The 21,094-nt window shown below is 38.8% G+C and overlaps 1 protein-coding gene across 2 annotated transcripts in view; it reads left to right on the top strand.

Moving 5' to 3' along the window:
- Positions 1–21,094, top strand: part of OBI1 (ORC ubiquitin ligase 1) — a 47,535-nt gene that overhangs the window by 12,711 nt on the left and 13,730 nt on the right. For both annotated transcript variants that reach the window (XM_032611647.1, XM_032611648.1), the window contains 2 exons: positions 1,830–2,078; positions 11,629–11,717. In XM_032611647.1, the coding sequence (XP_032467538.1) occupies positions 1,830–2,078; positions 11,629–11,717 (338 nt within the window). The remainder of the gene's footprint in view (positions 1–1,829; positions 2,079–11,628; positions 11,718–21,094) is intronic.

Below are 21,094 nucleotides of genomic sequence, written 5' to 3'. Positions count from 1 at the left end.
TTAACATAGCTGTCTCCTCACATAGTTACTTTGTGTGTGGGGTGAGAGTACCTGAAATCTACTCTCTTCGCAGATTTCCAGTATACAGTACAGTATTATTAACTATAGTCATCATGTTATACAGTAGTAGATCTCTAGACTATCTCTATCCTGTATAACTGCAACTTAGCACACCTTGAACCAGCTCCCTATTTCTCCCACCTCTCCATTTCCCCCACCTTGCACGCTTGGTAACCACTGTTTAACTCTGCTTCTATGTATTTGACTCTTTTAGATTCCAAATATATGTGAGATTATGCAGTGGTTTTCTTCCTGTGAAGGTGATTTGACATGGTGATGGAACTTTTTCTAAATTAGCTTCATGTTAATGGAATACATATACTTTTGAATAAACATTAGGCCCAGTTGTCATTTTATATCGACTAAATGAGGGATATTATTGCTCTCTTCCTTTGACACAAAATATCTTTAAGTTATACTATGTAAATGGAAACTGCTTCAGCTGCTTTAAAAATTTTTTGAAATAATGTGGGACATAAATAAATGAATAAATGTTCATTCATATGTTTTCCTGTTTATATTTGTTTATTCATTAATATATTAATTCACACAAGTAAAGTGATTTTCTCATTTTATAATGCTATTTAACTTGAAATGTATTGTAATTTAAAATAGTAAATAGCACTATCTGTGTTAGCTCTGAAACGTATTCTTATTTACTTAATATTTATCACACTTAGATGCTAATCAAATTAATCCTTTAGAAGATCACTGGCATATTGAAGTTTATTTTCTAACAACAAAATTTCTGACAATCTTAGTTTAAGATGAAATATCCATTATAGATGAATAAATTGTATCACAGAAAAGAGTTCTAGCCCCAAATGTTTAGTTACTGGATTTAAGGTAGCAAGCAGTTCCACATGGGGAAAACTAATACTTGGAATAGTCTTAGCAGTAATTAAAGATCCAGAATGTAGAAGAGTTAAAAATTAACTACAGGTACTATTCTGAAGTGGAAAGTGAAAGGACATGGTATGTGGTTTTACTCCTACTTCAAATATAGAAGCAAAAATATAGACATCAAACAAAACTATAAATCTTGATCAAAACTGTATTTTTAAATTCCCCTCAGTAAAGCAATTAAACATGCCTCAGAATTTTCTTCTGAGGGATCTACTTCCTTGTTGAATTCATGTGCCTTTTCGTATTTTATGGATATCTAAAATAGAATCAAAGATTCGACATTTTAATTTTTTTTAAATCACAAACTATCATTGAATTAAAATAAAAGCAATGGAAATGCCTTTTTTTTTTTTTTTTTTAAAGAAGATGTTGGGGGTAGGAGTTTTATTTATTTTTGCTGTGTTGGATCTTCATTTCTGTGTGAGGGCTTTCTCTAGTTGTGGCAAGCGGGGGCCACTCCATTGCGGTGCGCGGGCCTCTCACTATCGCGGCCTCTCTTGTTGCAGAGCACAGGCTCCAGACGCGCAGGCTCATTAGTTGTGGCTCACGGGCCTAGTTGCTCCGCGGCATGTGGGATCCTCCCAGACCAGGGCTCAAACCTGTGTCCCCTGCATTAGCAGGCAGATTCTCAACCACTGCGCCACCAGGGAAGCCCAGAAATGCCTATTTTTATCAGAGTCAAAATACATTTTGAGAATTTCAACTATATGTGACTTTCTGTCTGCAAAGCTTTTCTGATGCATAAAGAATCTATGTATCTACAGAATTTTGAGTATAAAATTTAAAAGCACATTGGCCTCACTCTAGCATATGTATGTGTTTAGTGTCTCTGTCTACCTGATGGCTATGCAATGCTTTTTCAGGATGAAATAGATTGTCTACAGAAAGAAGTAGAAGAGCTTAAGAGTAAAAATCTCAGCTTGGAGTCACAGATCAAGACTATTCTGGATCCTTTAACCTTGATGCAGGGCAACCAAAATGAAGACAAACATCCAGTTGCAGATAATCCAAGTAAAGTTGACCCAGAAACTGTAGCAGAGTGGAAGAAAAAACTTAGAACAGCTAGTGAAATCTACGAAAAAGTGAAAGATGATGTGGAAAAGTTGAAGGAGGTAAGTTGTGGTTGTTTTTAAAATTCTGTAGTATTTTAAGTACCTTCAAAAGTATAAGTCACCATATTATTTTGAGTCATCATTAGATGATTTGGGGGGAAAGGACAGAAATCCCTGGATGAGCATTTATAAGAAATAGGAAAACTTTTTCTCCTTAAATGTTATTAGCTGCCAAGAAATATCAGGTGGTTCCATTTGTGACTATAATTGGAGACTCTGTAGTGCCTCTATATGAATTTGCATCTTCTTGTGGAAGAGTGACATCAATTTAAAGGATGTATTTCTATTCTTCTCATTGTGGTTTGGCTTAATTTTGTTTTTTAAGCTTATGTTAGTGACTGCCCTGTATGCATAAAGACAAACACCTGTCCATTTCCCTACCTATAAAATGAAAGGTTTAGACCATATCTTTTCTAGCACTACCATTCTCTGATTTTTTTAATATTGTAAATAGTTAAATATTTAATGACTGCTTCCAAGAGAGCTGTGAGTAGCTGGTTTAGACTACTCCATGAAAGAGAATATTTGGCTTATGAGGCAGGTTCATTTTTTTCAATTATTCTTCCATCCATACAACAAGATAAAGAAAGCATAGGTGAAAAGGGCAAACCTCTAGGATTTTCCAGTCTAGGAAAGGAGATGAGATCCATGCTATCAGCACTAGAGGTAATAATCAAGTGCTGTAGAGCTTTGCTGGCCAAAGGGACTAGCCTTTAGCTTGACTTCAGGTTTATCCACAGTGGAGTCTTGTGCTGAATAGAGATGGTTTTGTGGTATCCAGGTCCACAACCACCCATTCAGCCTATGTGCATTCTCTTAAAATACTGTTACTGTGCTGAATTACTAAATCCTGCCTCCTGAAATCATTAATGCTCCATATGATATTTTAAAGATGTGCTACCACATACTGATCTTCAGTGAGGTTAAGCAGCAGAGAAGTATCTGCAGCTTAGTGTGAATACTGAGTCATACCCACGTGTAAAATAAATGCCATTTAGGCTCAGAAAAGGCCACGATGAGACAAAGAAGGGAACTTAGTGCTTTTAGAGAAAAAAGAAACTACAGACATAATTGCACTGAGTTTGTTACAAGTTTAGGGGAAGTGTGTAATTTCTTTGGTTTTCGGTAGCCAACATTATTAGCGTTTTGTCTAAGAAGAGAAGAGGACATGAAAAGGAAATACAGCTGGGAAGTCACAGTATTTATCAATCAGCCATGTCCCCTGTAACTTTTCTTCTTCCTGAGCCATCAGTAAGTTCTATAGGGTCTCTTTTATAGTTATTGAATTGCATTTAAATTTTTGGTAATAAATGTTTCTTAGAGCATGAAGATGTGTATGAAAACTTTACTCTGGGCTTATAAGAGTGGTATAGGGAAAAAAAAAAGAGTGGTATAAGAGATGTATGTAAAAGAGAGCTACATAAAATACAGTTTTTCTTTGTTCTTTTAAAGGTCACGTGTTAAATTCAATACCCAGAGCTACCCAGAGACCTCACAATTATCTGGGATATTTAATAAGCCCATTTTGGATGCCCAGTGAAGATATTAGGTAGAATTAGGCAATAAGCTGGGACATAAATAAATTTTAAAATGCAGCGGCAAAACTTGAATGTAAAGTGCAAAATAACAACATACTGTAAATCAAATATAGGAGTACTAAACATTCAGAATAAAGGAATACCTAGAATGAGTGAAATGGACTTTTTTTTTTTTTGAGTTTTGGATTGTATCTTATTTTTTTATACAGCAGGTTCTTATTAGTCATCCATTTTATACACATCAGTGTATATATGTCAATCCCAATCACCCAATTCATCACACCCCCACCACCATGCCCTGCCAGTTTCCACCCCTGGTGTCTATACATTTGTTCTCTACATCTGTGTCTCAATTTCTGCCCTGCAAACCAGTTCATCTGTACCATTTTTCTAGGTTCCACATATATGCATTAATATACGATATTTGTTTTTCTCTTTCTGACTTAACTTCATTCTGTATGACAGTCTCTAGATCCCTCCACGTCTCTACAAAAGACCCAGTTTCATTCCTTTTTATGGCTGAGTAACATTCCATTGTATATGTATACCACATCTTTATCCATTCGTCTGTCAATGGGCATTTAGATTGCTTCCATGACCTGGCTATTGTAAATAGTGCTGCGGTGAACATTGGGGTGCATGTGTCCTTTTGAATTATGGTGTTCTCTGGGTAAATACCCAGTAGTGGGATTGCTGGGTCATATGGTAATTACATTTTTAGTTTTTTAAGGAACCTCCATACTGTTCTCCATAGTGGCTGTATCAATTTACATTCCCACCAACAGTGCAAGAGGGTTCCCTTTCTCCACACCCTCTCCAGCATTTGTTTGTAGATTTCTGATGATGCCCATTCTAACTGGTGTGAGGTGATACCTCATTGTAGTTTTGATTTGCATTTCTCGAATAATTAGTAATGTTGAGCAGCTTTTCATGTGCCTCTTGGCCATCTGTATGTCTTCTTTGGAGAAATGTCTATTTGGGTCTTCTGCCCATTTTTGGATTGGGTTGTTTGTTTCTTTAATATTGAGCTGCATCAGCTGTTTATATATTTTGGAGATTAATCCTTTGTCCGTTGATTCATTTGCAAATATTTTCTCCCATTTTGAGGGTTGTCTTTTTGTCTTGTTTATGGTTTCCTTTGCTGTGCAAAAGTTTTTAAGTTTCATTAGGTCCCATTTGTTTACTTTTGTTTTTATTTCCATTGCTCTAGGAGGTGGATCAAAAAGATCTTGCTGTGATTTATGTGAGAGTGTTCTTCCTGTGATTTCCTCTGAGGGTTTTATAGTGTCCGGTCTTATTACATTTAGGTCTCGAATCCATTTTGAGTTTATTTTTGTATATGGTGTTAGAGAGTGTTCTAATTTCATTCTTTTACATGTAGCTGTCCAGTTTTCCCAGCACCACTTATTGAAGAGACTGTCTTTTCTCCATTGTAAATCCTTGCCTCCTTTGTCATAGATTAGTTGACCATAGGTGCCTGGGTTTACCTCTGGCCTTTCTATCTTGTTCCATTGATCTGTACTTCTGTTTTTGTGCCAGTACCGTATTGTCTTGATTACTGTAGCATTGTAGTATAACCTGAAGTTGAGGAGTCTGATTCCTCCAGCTCATTTTTTTTCCCTCAAACCTGCTTTGGCTATTTGGGGTCTTTTGTGTCTCCATACAAATTTTAAGATCTTTTGTTCTAGTTCCGTAAAAAATGCATTGGTAATTTGATAAGGATTGCATTGAATCTGTAGGTTGCTTTGGATACTATAGTCATCTTCACAATATTGATTCTTCCAATCCAAGAACATGGTATATCTCTCCATCTGTTGATATCATCTTTAATTTCTTTCATCAGTGTCTTACAGTTTTCTGCATACAGGTCTTTTGTCTCCCTCAGTAGGTTTATTCTTAGGTATTTTCTTCTTTTTGTTGCAATGGTAAAAGGGAGTGTTTTCTTAATTTCCCTTTCAGATTTTTCATCATTAGTGTATAGGAATGCAAGAGATTTCTGTGCATTAATTTTGTATCCTGCTACTTTACCAAATTCATTGATTAGTTTTAGTAGTTTTCTGGTGGCATCTTTAGGATTCTTTGTGTATAGTATCATGTCATCTGCAAACAGTGACAGTTTTACTTCTTCTTTTCCAATTTGTATTCCTTTTATTTCTTTTTCTTCTCTGATTGCCATGGCTAGGACTTCCAAAGCTATGTTGAATAATAGTGGTGAGAGTGGACATCCTTGTCTTGTTCCGGATCTTAGAGGAAATGCTTTCAGTTTTTCACCATTGAGAATGGTGTTTGCTGTGGTTTTGTCATGTATGGCCTTTATTATGTTCAGAGAGGTTCCCTCTATGGCCACTTTCTTGAGGGTTTTTATAATAAATGGGTGTTGAATTTTGTCAAAAGCTTTTTCTGCATCTATTGAGATGATCATATGGTTTTTATTCTTCAATTTGTTAATACGGTGTATCACGTTGATTGATTTGTGTATATTGAAGAATCCTTGCATCCCTGGGATAAATCCCACCTGATCATGCTGTATGATCTTTTTAATGTGTTGCTGGATTCTGTTTGCTAGTATTTTGTTGAGGATTTTTGCATCTATATTCATCAGTGATATTGGTCTGTAATTTTCTCTCTTTGTAATATCTTTATCTGGTTTTGGTATCAGGGTGATGGTGGCCTCATAGAATGAGTTTGGGAGTGTTCCTTCCTCTGTAAATTTTTGGAAGAGTTTGAGAAGAATGAGTGTTAGCTCTTCTCTAAATGTTTGCTAGAATTCACCTGTGAAGCCATCTGGTCCTGGACTTTTTTTTGTTGGAAGATTTTTAATCGCAGTTTCATTCCTTGTGATTAGTCTGTTCATATTTTGTATTTCTTCCTGGTTCAGTCTTGGAAGGTTATACCTTTCTGAGGATTTGTCCATTTCATCCAGGTTGTCCATTTTATTGGCATAGAGTTGCTTGTAGTAGTCTCTTAGGATGCTTTGTATTTCTGCAGTATCTGTTGTAACTTGATGAGGCTAGCTAATGGCTTATCAACTTTGTTTCTCTTCTCAAAGAACCAGCTTTTAGTTTTATTGATCTGTGCTATTGTTTTCTTCGTTTCTATTTCATTTATTTCTGCTCTGATCTTTATGATTTCTTTCCTTCTGCTAACTTTGGGTTTTGTTTGTTCTTCTTTCGCTAGTTCCTATAGGTGTAAGGTTAGATTGTTTATTTGAGATTTTTCTTGTTTCTTGAGGTAGGCTTGTATAGCTATAAACTTACCTCTTAGAACTGCTTTTGCCGCATCCCATAGGTTTTGAATTGTAATGTTTTCACTGTCATTTGTCTCTAGGTATTTTTTGATTTCCTCTTTGATTTCTTGAGTGATCTCTTCGTTATTTAGTAACATATTGTTTAGCCTCCATGTGTCTGTGTTTTTTACGTTTTTTTCCCTGTAATTCATTTCTAATCTCATAGCGTTGTGGTCAGAAAAGATGCTTGATATGATTTCAATTTTCTTAAATTTACTGAGGCTTGATTTGTGACCCAAGATGTGATCTATCCTGGAGCATGTTCCATGTGCACTTGAGAAGAAAGTGTAATCTGCTGTTTTGGGATGGAATGTCCTATAAATATCAATTAAATCTATCTGGTCTATTATGTCATTTCAAGCTTGTGTATCCTTATTAATTTTCTGTTTGGACGATTTGTCCATTGGTGTAAGTGAGTTGTTAAAGTCCCCCACTATTGTGTTACTGTCGATTTCTTCTTTTATACCTGTTAGCATTTGCCTTATGTATTGAGGTGCTCCTATATTGGGTGCATATATATTTATAATTGTTATACCTTCTTCTTGGATTGATCCCTTGATCATTATGTAGTGTCCTTCCTTGTCTCTTGTAACATTCTTTATTTTAAAGTCTATTTTATCTGATATGAGTATTGCTACTCCAGCTTTCTTTTGATTTACATTTGCTTGGAATATCTTTTTCCATCCCCTCACTTTCAGTCTGTATGTGTCCCTAGGTCTGAAGTGGGTCTCTTGTAGACAACATATATATGGGTCTTGTTTCTATATCCATTCAGCAAGCTTGTGTCTTTTGGTTGGGGCATTTAATCCATTCATGTTTAAGGTAATTATCGATATGTATATTCCTATTACCATTTTCTTAATTGTTTTGGGTTTGTTTTTGTAGGTCCTTTTCTTCTCTTGTGTTTCCCACTTAGAGAAGTTCGTTTCACATTTGTTGTACAGCTGGTTTGGTGGTGCTGAATTCTCTTAGCTTTTGCTTGTCTGTAAAGCTTTTGATTTCTCCATCAAATCTGAATGAAATCCTTGCTGGGTAGAGTAATCTTGGTTGTAGGTTCTTCCCTTTCATCACTTTTAGTATATCATGCCACTCCCTTTTGGCTTGTAGAGTTTCTGCTGAGAAATCAGCTGTTAACCTTATGGGAGTTCCCTTGTATGTTATTTGTCTTTTTTCCCTTGCTGCTGTCAATAACTTTTCTTTGTCTTTAGTTTTTGCCAATTTGATTAGTATGTGTCCCGGCCTGTTTCTCCTTAGGTTTATCCTGTATGGGACTCTCTGTGCTTCCTGGACTTGAGTGGCTATTTCCTTTCCCATGTTAGGGAATTTTCAACTATAATCTCTTCAAATATTTTCTCTGGTCCTTTCTGTCTCTCTTCTCCTTCTGGGACCCGTATAATGGGAATCTTGTTGCGTTTAATGTCCCAGAGGTCTCTTAGGCTGTCTTCATTTCTTTTCATTCTTTTTTCTTTGTTCTGTTCCACAGCACTGAATTCCACCATTCTGTCTTCCAGGTCACTTATCCGTTCTTCTGCCTCAGTTATTCTGCTATTGATTCCTTCTAGTGTATTTTTCATTTTAGTTGTTGTATTGTTCATTTCTGTTTGTTTGTTCTTTAATTCTTCTAGATGTTTGTTGAACATTTCTTGCATCTTCTCGATCGTTGCCTCCATTCTTTTTCCAATGTCCTGGAGCATCTTCACTATCATTATTCTGAATTCTTTTTCTGGAAGGTTGCCTATCTCCACTTCATTTAGTTGTCTTTCTGGGGTTTTATCTTGTTCCTTCATCTGGTACATAACCCTCTGCCTTTTCATCTTGTCTATCTTTCTGTGAATGTGGTTTTTGTTCCACAGGCTGCAGGGTTGTAGTTCTTCTTGCTTCTGCTGGCTGCCCTCTGGTGGATGAGGCTATCTAAGAGGCTTGTGCAAGTTTCCTGATGGGAAGGACTGGTGCTGGGTAGAGCTGACTGTTGCTCTGGTGGGCAGAGCTCAGTAAAACTTTAATCCGCTTGTCTGCTGATGAGTGGGGCTGAGTCCCTTCCCTGTTGGTTGTTTTGCCTGAGGTGACCCAACACTGGAGCCTACCCGGGCTGTTTGGTAGGGCTAATGGTGGACTCTGGGAGGTCTCACGCCAAGGAGTACTTCCCAGAACTTCTACTGCCAGTGTCCTTGTGCCCACGGTGTGCCACAGCCACCCCCCACCTCTGCAGCAGACCCTCCAACACTAGCAGGTAGGTCTGGTTCAGTCTCCTATGGGGTCACTGCTCCTTCCCCTGGGTCCTGATGCACACACTACTTTGTGTGTGCCCTCCAAGGGTGGAGTCTCTGCCTCCCCCAGTCCTGTCGAAGTCCTGCAATCAAATCCCGCTAGCCTTCAAAGTCTGATTCTCTAGGAATTCCTCTTCCCGTTGCTGGACCCCCAGGTTCAGAAGCCTAGCATGAGGCTCAGAAGCTTCACTCCAGTGGATGGACTTCTGTGGTATAAGTGTTCTCCAGTTTGTGTGTCACCCACCCAGCAGTTAAATGGGATTTGATTTTACTGTGATTGCGCCCCTCCTACCGTCTCATTGTGGCTTCTCCTTTGTCTTTGGTTGTGGGGTATCTTTTTTGGTGAGTTCAAGTGTCTTCCTGTCGATGATTGTTCAGCAGTTAGTTGTGATTCCAGTGTTCTCGCAAAAGGGAGTGAGAGCATGTCCTTCTACTCCACCATCTTGAACCAATCCTGGACTTTTTTCCTAATGTTTCCAGGGCTAAGTGAGTTTTGAACAATTATGAAGCCAGTGTTGAGAATGCAAGATATAAGTTAGCTGAAGTCTTCATTACTCTTTTAGGTGCAACAAATAGGCAGAACTCTCCCCTTTGTAACTTTACCCACCTGATTCTCCTAAAGTTGAAACTATCTCTAATAGTTGAGGAACTAGCCAGCCCATAAAGAGAATCTTAGAGAGCCACAGGACTGGTGAGAGACCTTGACAGAGGGGATGGGGAAAAGAAATCAAATGAGGTTCTAATTTAAGCCTGTCATTCATCACCAAAAAGCATTCACTAAGTGCCTCCTCTTATGAGGGCTTAATTCATTGTTTGTGTGTATGAGGAAGTAAATTACTTTTCCTGTGTCTTCAGAGGGGCAGTAATGGTATTTATCAGTCACTTAAAGAATTAACCCTCCACAATCTTGTTTGGTTTGCACCCACGAAGATAAGCAGGTGCTCAGAGCTCAAAAGGAACCTAGATGAGTCTAAGTGAGAGAGTTAGGCTTGGTGCCCAGAAGAGTGTCCTCTGTCCTGCTTCTCTTGTCATCCTCTTGGGGTATTTGTGTGTTGATGGGCAAATAATATAGTCAGAAGTTCTAGAAATTATTGGTCAGATTTTTAAAATCTGTTTTCAAGTTTTCTTGGTTTAAACCTCTTTGTTGACAAATGTTCTTGTGACCCCTTCACTTTGAATGTTAATGTTCTAGTCAGACAATGAATTCCTCTTGCCAGGTTGGTAAGATTGGTTCCTAGTCTAGGGAGTCTTATTTTTTGTTGGAATTGAAAAACACAATGACTAGGGAGTTTAAATGAAGTAACTTTTTTTTTTTTTTTTTTTTTTTTTTGCGGTACGCGGGCCTCTCACTGTTGTGGCCTCTCCCGTTGCGGAGCACAGGCTCCGGACGCGCAGGCCCAGCGGCCATGGCTCACGGGCCCAGCCGCTCCGCGGCATGTGGGATCCTCCCGGACCGGGATACGAACCCGTGTCCCCTGCATCGGCAGGCAGACTCTCAACCACTGCGCCACCAGGGAAGCCCTAAATGAAGTAACTTTTAAGAAGACTACAATAGACACACTACTTTTTGGGCTGTCAAGAATCAATATTGAGCTTCTAGATTTCTTAGCAATTAATGTTTTGTCAAGCAGTTTTTAGGTATCATAGAACTCAAAAAAGAAAATCATACTTGGGATTTTTTTTTTTTTTTTTTTTTTGCGGTACGCGGGCCTCTCACTGTTGTGGCCTCTCCCGTTGCGGAGCACAGGCGCCGGACACGCAGGCTCAGCGGCCATGGCTCATGGGCCTAGCCACTCCACGCCATGTGGGATCTTCCCGAACCGGGGCATGAACCCGTGTCCCCTGCATCGGCAGGCGGACTCTCAACCACTGCACCACCAGGGAAGCCCAGGATTTTTTTTTTAAGTCAAAAGAGAATCCGTAGAATTTATTAGAAAACATTGATTCAATTCTGAGAGTCCCAGAATTTGTGAGCCAGAGCATTTGAGAAAGCCATTTTGAAGAAAGCAAGCTATGTTATCACTAAAAACTATTTTTAAATAGCAACCAAAAATCAATCTCACAGCTCAAGATTCTTAGCATTAGTTTTGTGAATAATTGCATGTGGTATAATGTTATCATGCTTAGAGTATTCAGTTATGTGAAAAAGGAAAAGAAAAAAACATATTTGCCATTAGTTTAGTCCCTTAATGACTCTAAGCTGACTAACATAGTTCCGTTTATTTCCCTGGATAGGGGATTTGCAGAGTGCTTGGGGAATACGGATTAAAAATGCTTGGTTGTGTTCACAGTTTCACAAGTCATTCCCAACGGTGATTTTAAGTTTCTGAAGACATGTTCTAGTATTCAGTTTTCTGATATTGTTGCTCTAAAGAATACAGATGGCTCATGTCATTATTTTTACAAGGCACTTTTGTTTTAACTTGTGCTTAATTATTTTCAACATTTTTTTTTCTAAGGCAAATAAAAAATTGAAATTGGAAAATGGTGGCCTGGTGAGGGAGAATTTACGCCTGAAAGCTGAAGTTGATAACAGATCACCCCAGAAGTATGTATTTTGCTAACAGAGCAATGTTTCAGGTTATGTCAATGTTTTAGAATAAGCTGCTGTTATAGTTTGTGTTTGTCATTTGACTTTTCATTGAAGCATGTAAGTTTAAATAGGATGTCTTACCTCTAAACATCAAGTGTATACTTATGTTACTGGTAAAATCTTGGTCATAGTTAAGACTAGTGTTGAAGAAAAGATTTCCCTCTGATCCTTTTTCTGTATCCGATTAGCAAGAGGATTGTTTTATGTGACCTAAGATAGGTGAGCCTTCACTTCGTTTTACATGTAACTGTTTAGTGGTCCTAACAAAGAGTAGGGAGAGTAACATAATGCCCTTTAGATGTTTTCTGAAATAATCATAGTTAAAATTCATATAGCGCTTTCTCTTTGCCAGGTACAACAACCTGTGATGTAGAACTATTATTATTCTCCATTTACAGATGATGAAATGGAGGCATAGAAATCAAATTAATATTTCTAAATCTGCACTGCTAGTAAGTGGTGGAAATAGGATTTGAACCAATGTAGTCTAGCCCCGGAATCTGTGTTCTGTTACATTACATTGAAAACTATTACACTACCCATTATACTAAAAAGCCTATCTGAAATAGAATTTTAAGGCATCATTTGTTGAATTTTGGACAGATTTGAACTATACAGTTAGATGAATTTATTCTTTTATGATGAGATAGTTTTCACTCCATTCCAAAAGGTAAGCAGTTGGAACTATTGACCCACTTAACAGTTAGTTTAAAATGATAAGAAACCATTGAGAGTTAAGACTTGAAGATTGAGAAAAGATGGGAGACAGTGCTTAAGGTTGTTATTTTTCTGGGAAAGAAAGTGACAAGTGAAAAGAGAATATGGCCCCCATCCCTCTGAGGAGTGGCATATCAGAACTCCACACTTTTCCCATTCAACCATTAGACTTCATTTTTTCCTAATGGAAAAAGACAAAGACAGACATAAACAAACAGTGGAAATTTATCCTACCAGACGTAGTTCTCTGCTTGTCATTTGAAAAGGAGAAAATATTGCCTTCAGTAGAACAAGTGTAGTATCCAGAAATGGTACAAATAAACCATAATTACTCAAAGCAGAGATAACTAACCAATAGACAAAGAAGCATAGCTTTTACTTTGAAATAGTTCCTTCCCCTTTTCTCTTTCACTTCAGATAATGTTGTACTTTGACGAATTAGTGAAATAAACTTAAGAAGTGTTGCCATTATTATATGGCGGTTTGAATCTCTGCTCTTCTCATTTATTGGCAGCTCGCCTTGCCAGTCATAGTAATGCTTGTCCATTAGCCATTTCCCACGGCAGGCTGAATGGAACTAAAGCCATTTTGTTTGTAGCTTTTATTTCTTGAAAAGTTGCCCACCAGATTTCAGATTTAATACTAGCCACCAGGATGTGTGTTTTTAAATAGCCATGACTCCTACCTGATAAACAACTGAAGGATCTTATCTAAAGAAACCTCACTGCTGTCTATTCTAACAAGCAACCACACTTCTGAATCCCATATAACTCTGGGATTTGCTATCTTTAACTTCCATTCCTTCCCTTCAGGGGAAAGGAACAGTTTCACTTAAAAAACGATTTTAACTGACCCCTATTCCTGATCAATTTGCAATGCATTGAGGTATTAAAAGCATGGCTTTTGATTTATAGCCTTAGTTTACTCTGCATCACAAAACCCTAGTGGGATTCAGAGAGAAGCTGACCACAGCTGAAAATACCCAGATCTGGTTCACCTGAAGAGAGCTCCTATTCGTATTGAAAAGCATATGAAATTTCAAGAGTTTAAAAGTAAATGCAAGCAAATAAAAACCATCTATTCCGTTTCATTGCCTTGATTAGGAAGTGCCTTGACAAATTATTTTTCTCTTATCTACTTGGTTAGGTGTCAAGGTATACTTTTTATACACATGACCTTAGTTTCTGATGTATCTTTCAGGTTGTGCAGACATATTCTACAAATCGTGCAGAAGAGAGAGCTTTAAAATTTAGATACTAGAGAGGAAAAAAATTAGGAAGTTATATTTGTTAGCTTGGACTGCCATAACAAAATACTATAGACAGGGTGGCTTAAACATTGGGTATTTATTTTCTTACAGTTCTGGAGGCTAGAAATCCCAGATCAAGGTTCAGCAATTTCGGTTTCTGGCAAGGGCTCTCTTTTAGTCTTGCAGACAGCTGCCTTCTCACTATGTCTTCACATGCCAGAGAGAGAGTGCGCACGCTCTGGTCTCTCTTCTTATGAGGATGCCAGTCCTGTTGGATTAGGGCCTCAGCTTTATGGTCTCATTTAACCTTAATTACTTCCTGAAGACCCTGTCTCTGAATATAGTCACATTGGGGTTTAGGGCTTCAACAAATGAATTTGGTGGGGAAGTTGGGAACACAATTCAGTCCATAGCAGAAGGTGTTTCTTTTTAGGACACCCAAGCAAATATCATGCTATTGCCCCAAAACTAGACTAACATCTGGTGTCAACAAGGGGGACTTAGACATTTACATTGGTCTCAAGTAGATAGTATTGTATAAAAGTAATAAATTTTATAATTTTTAAAAACAGTGCTATAATCTTTAAAATGAAATCTGGATTATCATTTATCTCCTATGCTATTGTTTTTCTAGTCTATCTTTTACCCTCGATTATATCCAGTCTTAAAGTGTACCTGCATATTTTTCCTTTCTCAACTTTAACTTAAAAGCCCTTTTGAGCAGTGTGGCAGATATCCTACTAATCGTACTCTTCTAGGTTTCAATAATATCCATTCTATTCCTTGTCAAAAATTCATTGTCTCGATATCTAAACTGGTGGTCCAGAAAAATGCGATCTTTTTCTTTGACTTGATGTAGCCAAAGACTTCCTGAATTTGTCTTCTAATTCGTTTCAGCTGGAGAAAGCCGTCTGTTTGCCCTTTCAGTTTTCTCTAACATGGACTCCTAAGAGAATCAGATTTAATATTCAGAACTCAAGAGGTGGTGGTAATGTCCTTCAGTTTACAAGACTGTTATGCGAAGAAAACTTACTCTCCCAACCAACCCAGAAATACTAAAAGTTTATTTACTTGACAGTATCCTAGGTGCTTTGAACTATACAAAATAAATACTCTTTCTGACCCCTAAAGTAGGTTAGGTTCCCTTGCTGTAATTTCTCTTACTACCTTGTACTTTCCCTTTTTAGCACATATCCCAATTACTAATAATTAATGTTTTGTGTAATTATTTGTTTCATGTTCTTCTGTTTGAGTGAGGACTATAGTTTTATTCACGGTTGTAGCCCTGCATTTTATAGTGTTCTGGCTAATATTCTGCTCCTAGTATATATTTGTTGAGTAAATGAATAAAAACGTAGCTCCCAAGACTATGAGAAAACAGACAGACAAATCCAGAATATGGTACAATCAATTGGAAAAATGACCAGATTTCTTCATTAAATCATTGGCAAAATGGGAGGGGAAGCCTGATTTACAATAAAAGAGGACTAAGAGATATAATAACCAAATGCAGTTCATGGATTTTGTTTGGATATTGATTAATAACAAATGTCAGAAGACATTTTTGAGGCAATTGGATATATTTGAATATGAACTAGATATTAGATGATACCAAAGAATTACTGTTAATTTTGTTTAGGTCTTATGGTTACTTAACAAAATGTCCATGTTTTTTTTAGAAATGCATACTAAAATATGAACTATAGTATATTTTAACAAAAAAAGGGATATATATATATATATATATATGTGAAATGAGGCAAAATCTTGATAATTCTTGAATGTGGGTGATGAGTATATGGAGTTTTTCCTGTTCTCCGATTAAAACCAACAAAACATAGTCCTTGCTTCCAGGAAGTTCATAATCTAATGAAGATGAGAAAAAATACATGAAACAACTAAATACTAAATAGTTACTAAGTCAAATAGCAGAGACAGCAATATGAGTTCACAGAATGGCCAGTTGGTTGGAGTGACGAGAGTCTTTATCTAAGAGGCAGGACTTGAGCCCAGCTTTGAAAGATGGAGATTTCAGTGAAGAGGAAGGCATTCTGAGCAAGAGGAAACAGCTTGAGCGGTTAGCAGTATTAAGAGGTCCCTTCAGCTCTAGTTCCTTGTCTCCAGAGTAGCCACAAGTCATGCCCAAGAAAACACGGTGGCTTCCTTCTCAAACTCAGCAGAGCAGAGGTCCTCTGTGTAATTTGCACATCTCTCCATTGTGACCATCATCATCCCACTTAAACAGCTGGTTAGCACAATTCCACTACATCTAGTACTCCACTACATTCTGCTCTAAGCAGAAAGGCCTGTTCTCAGTCTCCTATTTAATGGGGAATGCCAAGTGTCACACCTCCACATGATAAGAAACAAGAATAAGAAGCTGAAGGGAGGACTTTAGAATTGCATTTCTCTATTCCTGAACTGTGCCAGGAAGTGTGATATATTTGTCCACGATAGAGGAGTTCCTTAGTGATTTTTTCGCTCGAAGGGGTATGAAGAATTGATTTGTAAAGCATTTGAGAGTCCCATGCCCTCTCTCTGAGATCTCTGTTCAGTTGTGACATTTTTTTTGTTCTAGTCACGCTAGGCAGAGTTTGTGCCATGTTGCCGCCTATCATGAGGCTTTAGCGGAGCAGATGTCCATGCCCTTAGCTTCTAACTTAACCTTAAAGCGTAGGGTATAAAGCTCCATATACAAAATTCCATAGGTCATTTAAATCAAACCTGGTTATAATTGGATTAATGGCTTTCCTTTCTATAAATATGTGTTTGGGAATGTCATTGTATCTTTAGTGAGATCTGTGGGTTTGATACTATGGTAGTGTTAAGCATCATTTTTACTGCCCAGCAGCCCGAAGGCTTATCATTATGGACCAGTCTTCACCCATGCCTCAGCTCCTTCTGGGGGAAGATAAAGGCTCCAGGTACTCTCTAGATGGTGAGCAGTATTTCCTATTATTAGTACATGAAAAAAGTGCTCTGAGGAGGAAAGAATAGACTTCATAAGTCATAACCTGCACGTTCTTCCCTTCTTCCTGTATTTGTGTTCCTTGAGCCGTCTTATCAACTCCCATGGCTTTAATAATCATCTACTTGTATGTCTGAGATTGCAAAACAAAATCTAAATCTTTGGCCTTGCCTTTTCTCCTAAACTGTAGATTAGTGTTTCCATCTATCTATTTTATACTTTCACTCAAGATCCTATACCTTAAATTCACCACAAAGCACAGTAGTTAAATAAATGCTTGGTTCTGGAGACAACAGTACCTGGATTCAAATTTCCTTTCTTCCACTCTGTCTCTCTTTTCCCTACCCAGTTCAGTTTCACCATGCTCAAAATTGCTTTTTATAAAGTATAAATCACACTATTAAATCTCCTATCTGAAACTATCCAGTGTTTTCCTAAAATAAAATCCAGACTCTTCACGAACTAGTCTGTGCTTGCTTATTCCACTTCATCTCATTCTCATTCCCCCAGCTAATCCTGCTCTAGCCATACTGGTCTTCTGTTTCTACAACATGCTGGACTTTTTCCCTCTGCTTAGAATGTTTTGCTTCTGCATCGTTATGTGGCTGTCTCCTTTTGTCGTCAGAGTCAGAGAGGCTTTCCTGACCATTCAGTCTAAAGCAGCCCTCTGAGGCTGTCCTTGTGACCTTACTCTTGTGGAGTTTAGAATGGAGAAGACAGAACAAGAGGTCAAGCAACTAAACAAACATGGTAATTTCAGTGATAAAGGCTAAGACAGTAATACTGTAACATTGGTTGTGCATTAACTATGGGCTCTGTTATAAGTACATCTCAAGTTTTAACTCATTTAAACCTCACCGGAACCTATAAGATAGGTACTCCTACTGAGCACATTTCACAAAAGATAAAAACTGAGATACAAAAAGTTTAAGTATCTTCCCCCAAATCACAGCACTAGTAAGTAGACAGAGTTCAGTTCTAGAGAGTCTGGCTCTGGAGCCTGTGCTCATAATCACATGCTATATTGCTTTGCCATGCCATGATTTTATCACTACTGTTAAGAAAACATAGGCAGAACGCTCTATGACATAAATTACAGCAAGATCCTTTTTGACCCACCTCCTAGGGAAATGGAAATAAAAATAAACAAATGGGACCTAATGACACTTAAAAGCTTTTGCACAGCAAAGGAAACCATAAGCAAGACGAAAAGACAACCCTCAGAATGGGAGAAAATATTCGCTAATAAAGCAACTGACAAAGGATTAATCTCCAGAATATACAGCCAGCTCATGTAGCTCAATATCAAAAAAGCAAACAATCCAATCCAAAAATGGGCAGAAGACCTAAATAGACATTTCTCCAAAGAAGACATACAGATTGCCAACAAACACATGAAAGGATGCTCAGCATCACTGATCATTAGAGAAATGCAAATCAAAACTACAATGAAGTATCACCTCACACCAGTCAGAACGACCATCATCAAACAATCTACAAACAATAAATGCTGGAGAGGGTGTGGAGAAAAGGGAACCCTCTTGCACTGTTGGTGGGAATGTAAATTGATACAGCCACTATGAAGAACAGTATGGAGGTTACTTTAAAAACTACAAATAGAACTACCATATGACCCAGCAATCCCACTACTGGGCATATACCCTGAGAAAACCATAATTCAAAAAGAGTCATGTACCACAATGTTCATTGCAGCTCTACTTACAATAGCCAGTACATGGAAGCACCCTAAGTGTCCATTGACAGATGAATGGATAAAGAATATGTGGGGCTTCCCTGGTGGCACAGTGGTTGAGAGTCCGCCTGCCGATGCAGGGGACGCGGCTTCATGCCCCAGTCCGGGAAGATCCCACATGCCGCGGAGCGGCTGGGCCCGTGAGCCATGGCCAGTGAGCCTGCGTGTCCGGAACCTGTGTTCCACAACGGGAGAGGCCACAACAGTGAGAGGCCCGCATACCGCAAAAAAAAAAAAAAAAAAAAGAATATGTGGCACATATACACAATGGATTATTACTCAGCCATAAAAAGAAAGGAAATTGAGTTATTTATAGTGAGGTGGATGGACCTAGAGACTGTCATACAGAGTAAGTCAGAAAGAGAAAAACAAATACCGTATGCTAACACATATATATAGTATGCTAACACACACATATATATATAGGAATATAAAAAAAATGCTTCTGAAGAACCTAGGGGCAGGACAGGAATAAAGACACAGACGTAGAGAATGGACTTGAGGACACAGGGAGGGGGAAGGGTAAGCTGGGACGAAGTGAGAGAGTGGCATGGACATATATACACTACCAAATATAAAACAGATAGCTAGTGGGAAGCAGCCGCATAGCACAGGGAGGTCAGCTCGGTGCTTTGTGACCACCTAGAGGGGTGGGATAAAGAGGGTGGGAGGGAGACGCAAGAGGGAGGGGATATGGAGATATATGTATATGTACAGCTGATTCACTTTGTTTCACAGCAGAAACTAACACACCACTGTAGAGCAATTATACTCCAATAAAGATGTTAAAAAAAAAAAAGGAAGTAGAAGGTGCGGAAACAAGGGGCTGCTTCCGTCCTCCCACCCTTCTCGTTCTTTAATGTTTAACAGTGGCTTTATGAGGTGAATGCTTGAAAGTATTCAACATTAAATTCAATGTACTTCACATTAATTGTTTGCAAATACATCGTTAGCAATTCTTAAATATTTCAAATCAACTAACTTGAAGTGCAGAAGGCTTGTTCTCAAATAACTTCTGAGGTGACATGAAAACTGAAAGCAGCCTATGACTTGAGTCCAGCCTTGCTGTCTATGTCCTTCACTTGCAAAACCCCAGCACCTGAGAGGCACCTGATAAATACTTGCTGAATAACTAAATAAGTAGATAAATAACATTCGATAAATTGACCTGTTGGGGCCATTGCTTTCTTTATATAAAATGTGGATAATGTACTGTTTTGAGGATTAAAGGAAATAATTGTATGTCCTTGGCACAGCATGTAACACAAAGAACTGGTAGAGGTTTGTGTCTAAGTAACTGTATCCATTATCCATCCCACACAAAAGATTGTTTATCCTCTTGCTTTGTTCCTATGCTCCTTCATGGCTTTACTACTGGTCCGGTTGCCTAAGATAAAAACTCCAGGGCTTCCCTGGTGGCGCAGTGGTTGAGAGCCCGCCTGCCGATGCAGGGGACATGGGTTCGTGCCCCGGTCCGGGAAGATCCCACATGCCGCGGAGTGGCTGGGCCCGTGAGCCATGGCCCCTGAGCCTGCGCATCCGGAGCCTGTGCTCCGCAACGGGAGAGGCCACAACAGTGAGAGGCCCGCGTACCACAAACAAACAAACAAACAAAAAACTCCAGTCTTCCTATGTTTCTCCACCCCTTGTCCTCACCCCACACCTAACTGTTCAGTATATTCTATCCTACCTATTAAATGCCTTGGTAATGCATCTTCTTCTTGTTCCCACTAGTTTAGATCCAGATGATTTCATGCTTAGCCGATTTTAACAACCTTCCGACTGATTGCTCTTCTTTTCTTCTCTCAACTCTGGAGCATCTGCTTTATTGTTGCCTGAATTCTAAAATATAACTTTGATCATCTCACTGCCTTGCTTAATAACCTTTGGTGATTTCCCATTGCTCACAAATTGAAGCCCAAATTTCTTAGTATAGTACAGGAGCCGCTTTCCCAATATGATTTCAGCTTAGCCTTCTTAGCACCTCTCCAACCTTCTTCTTCTTATACTCTGCTGTGGCCATGCTGAATTTCTCCCTGGGCCAAGATTTGCCATGTTATGACATGTACCTTAGCTCATGTCTTTTCCTTTGCCTTCCCTGGTCCTCTCCATTAGCCTCTCTGTTTTTATTCTGCCTGGTTAATCCCTACCCATCCTTTGAGATCGAGCCCAGTTGTCAGTTTATCTATGAGACCCTCCGAGATTTCCAAGATGATTCTTTTATCATACTGTTTTAAGGATTACATCGTATACTGACCAGCTCTGACTGTCATGCTCAGTTAATCTGCCAGCTCCTTGGAACTAATACATTTTTTTTTTTGGCCACACCACACGGCTTGCGGGATCTTATTTCCCCAACCAGGGATCAAACCCATGCCTCCTGTGATGGAAGCGCAGAGTTCTAACCACTGGACTGCCAGGGAATGCCCAAGACATGTTTTTCTTTTTTTTTTTTTTTTTTTTTTTTTTTGCGGTACGCGGGCCTCTCACTGTTGTGGCCTCTCCCGTTGTGAAGCACAGGCTTCGGACACGCAGGCTCAGCGGCCATGGCTCACGCGCCCAGCCAGCCGCTCCGCGGCATGTGGGATCTTCCCGGACCAGGGCACGAACCCGTGTCCCCTGCATCGGCAGGCGGACTCTCAACC

The sequence above is a fragment of the Phocoena sinus genome, chromosome 18 (assembly GCF_008692025.1).
Source record: "Phocoena sinus isolate mPhoSin1 chromosome 18, mPhoSin1.pri, whole genome shotgun sequence".
NCBI classification, from domain to species: Eukaryota; Metazoa; Chordata; class Mammalia; order Artiodactyla; family Phocoenidae; genus Phocoena; species Phocoena sinus.
The sequence above is the reverse complement of the archived record's forward strand: the minus strand, read 5'-3'. Positions and strand labels throughout refer to the sequence as shown.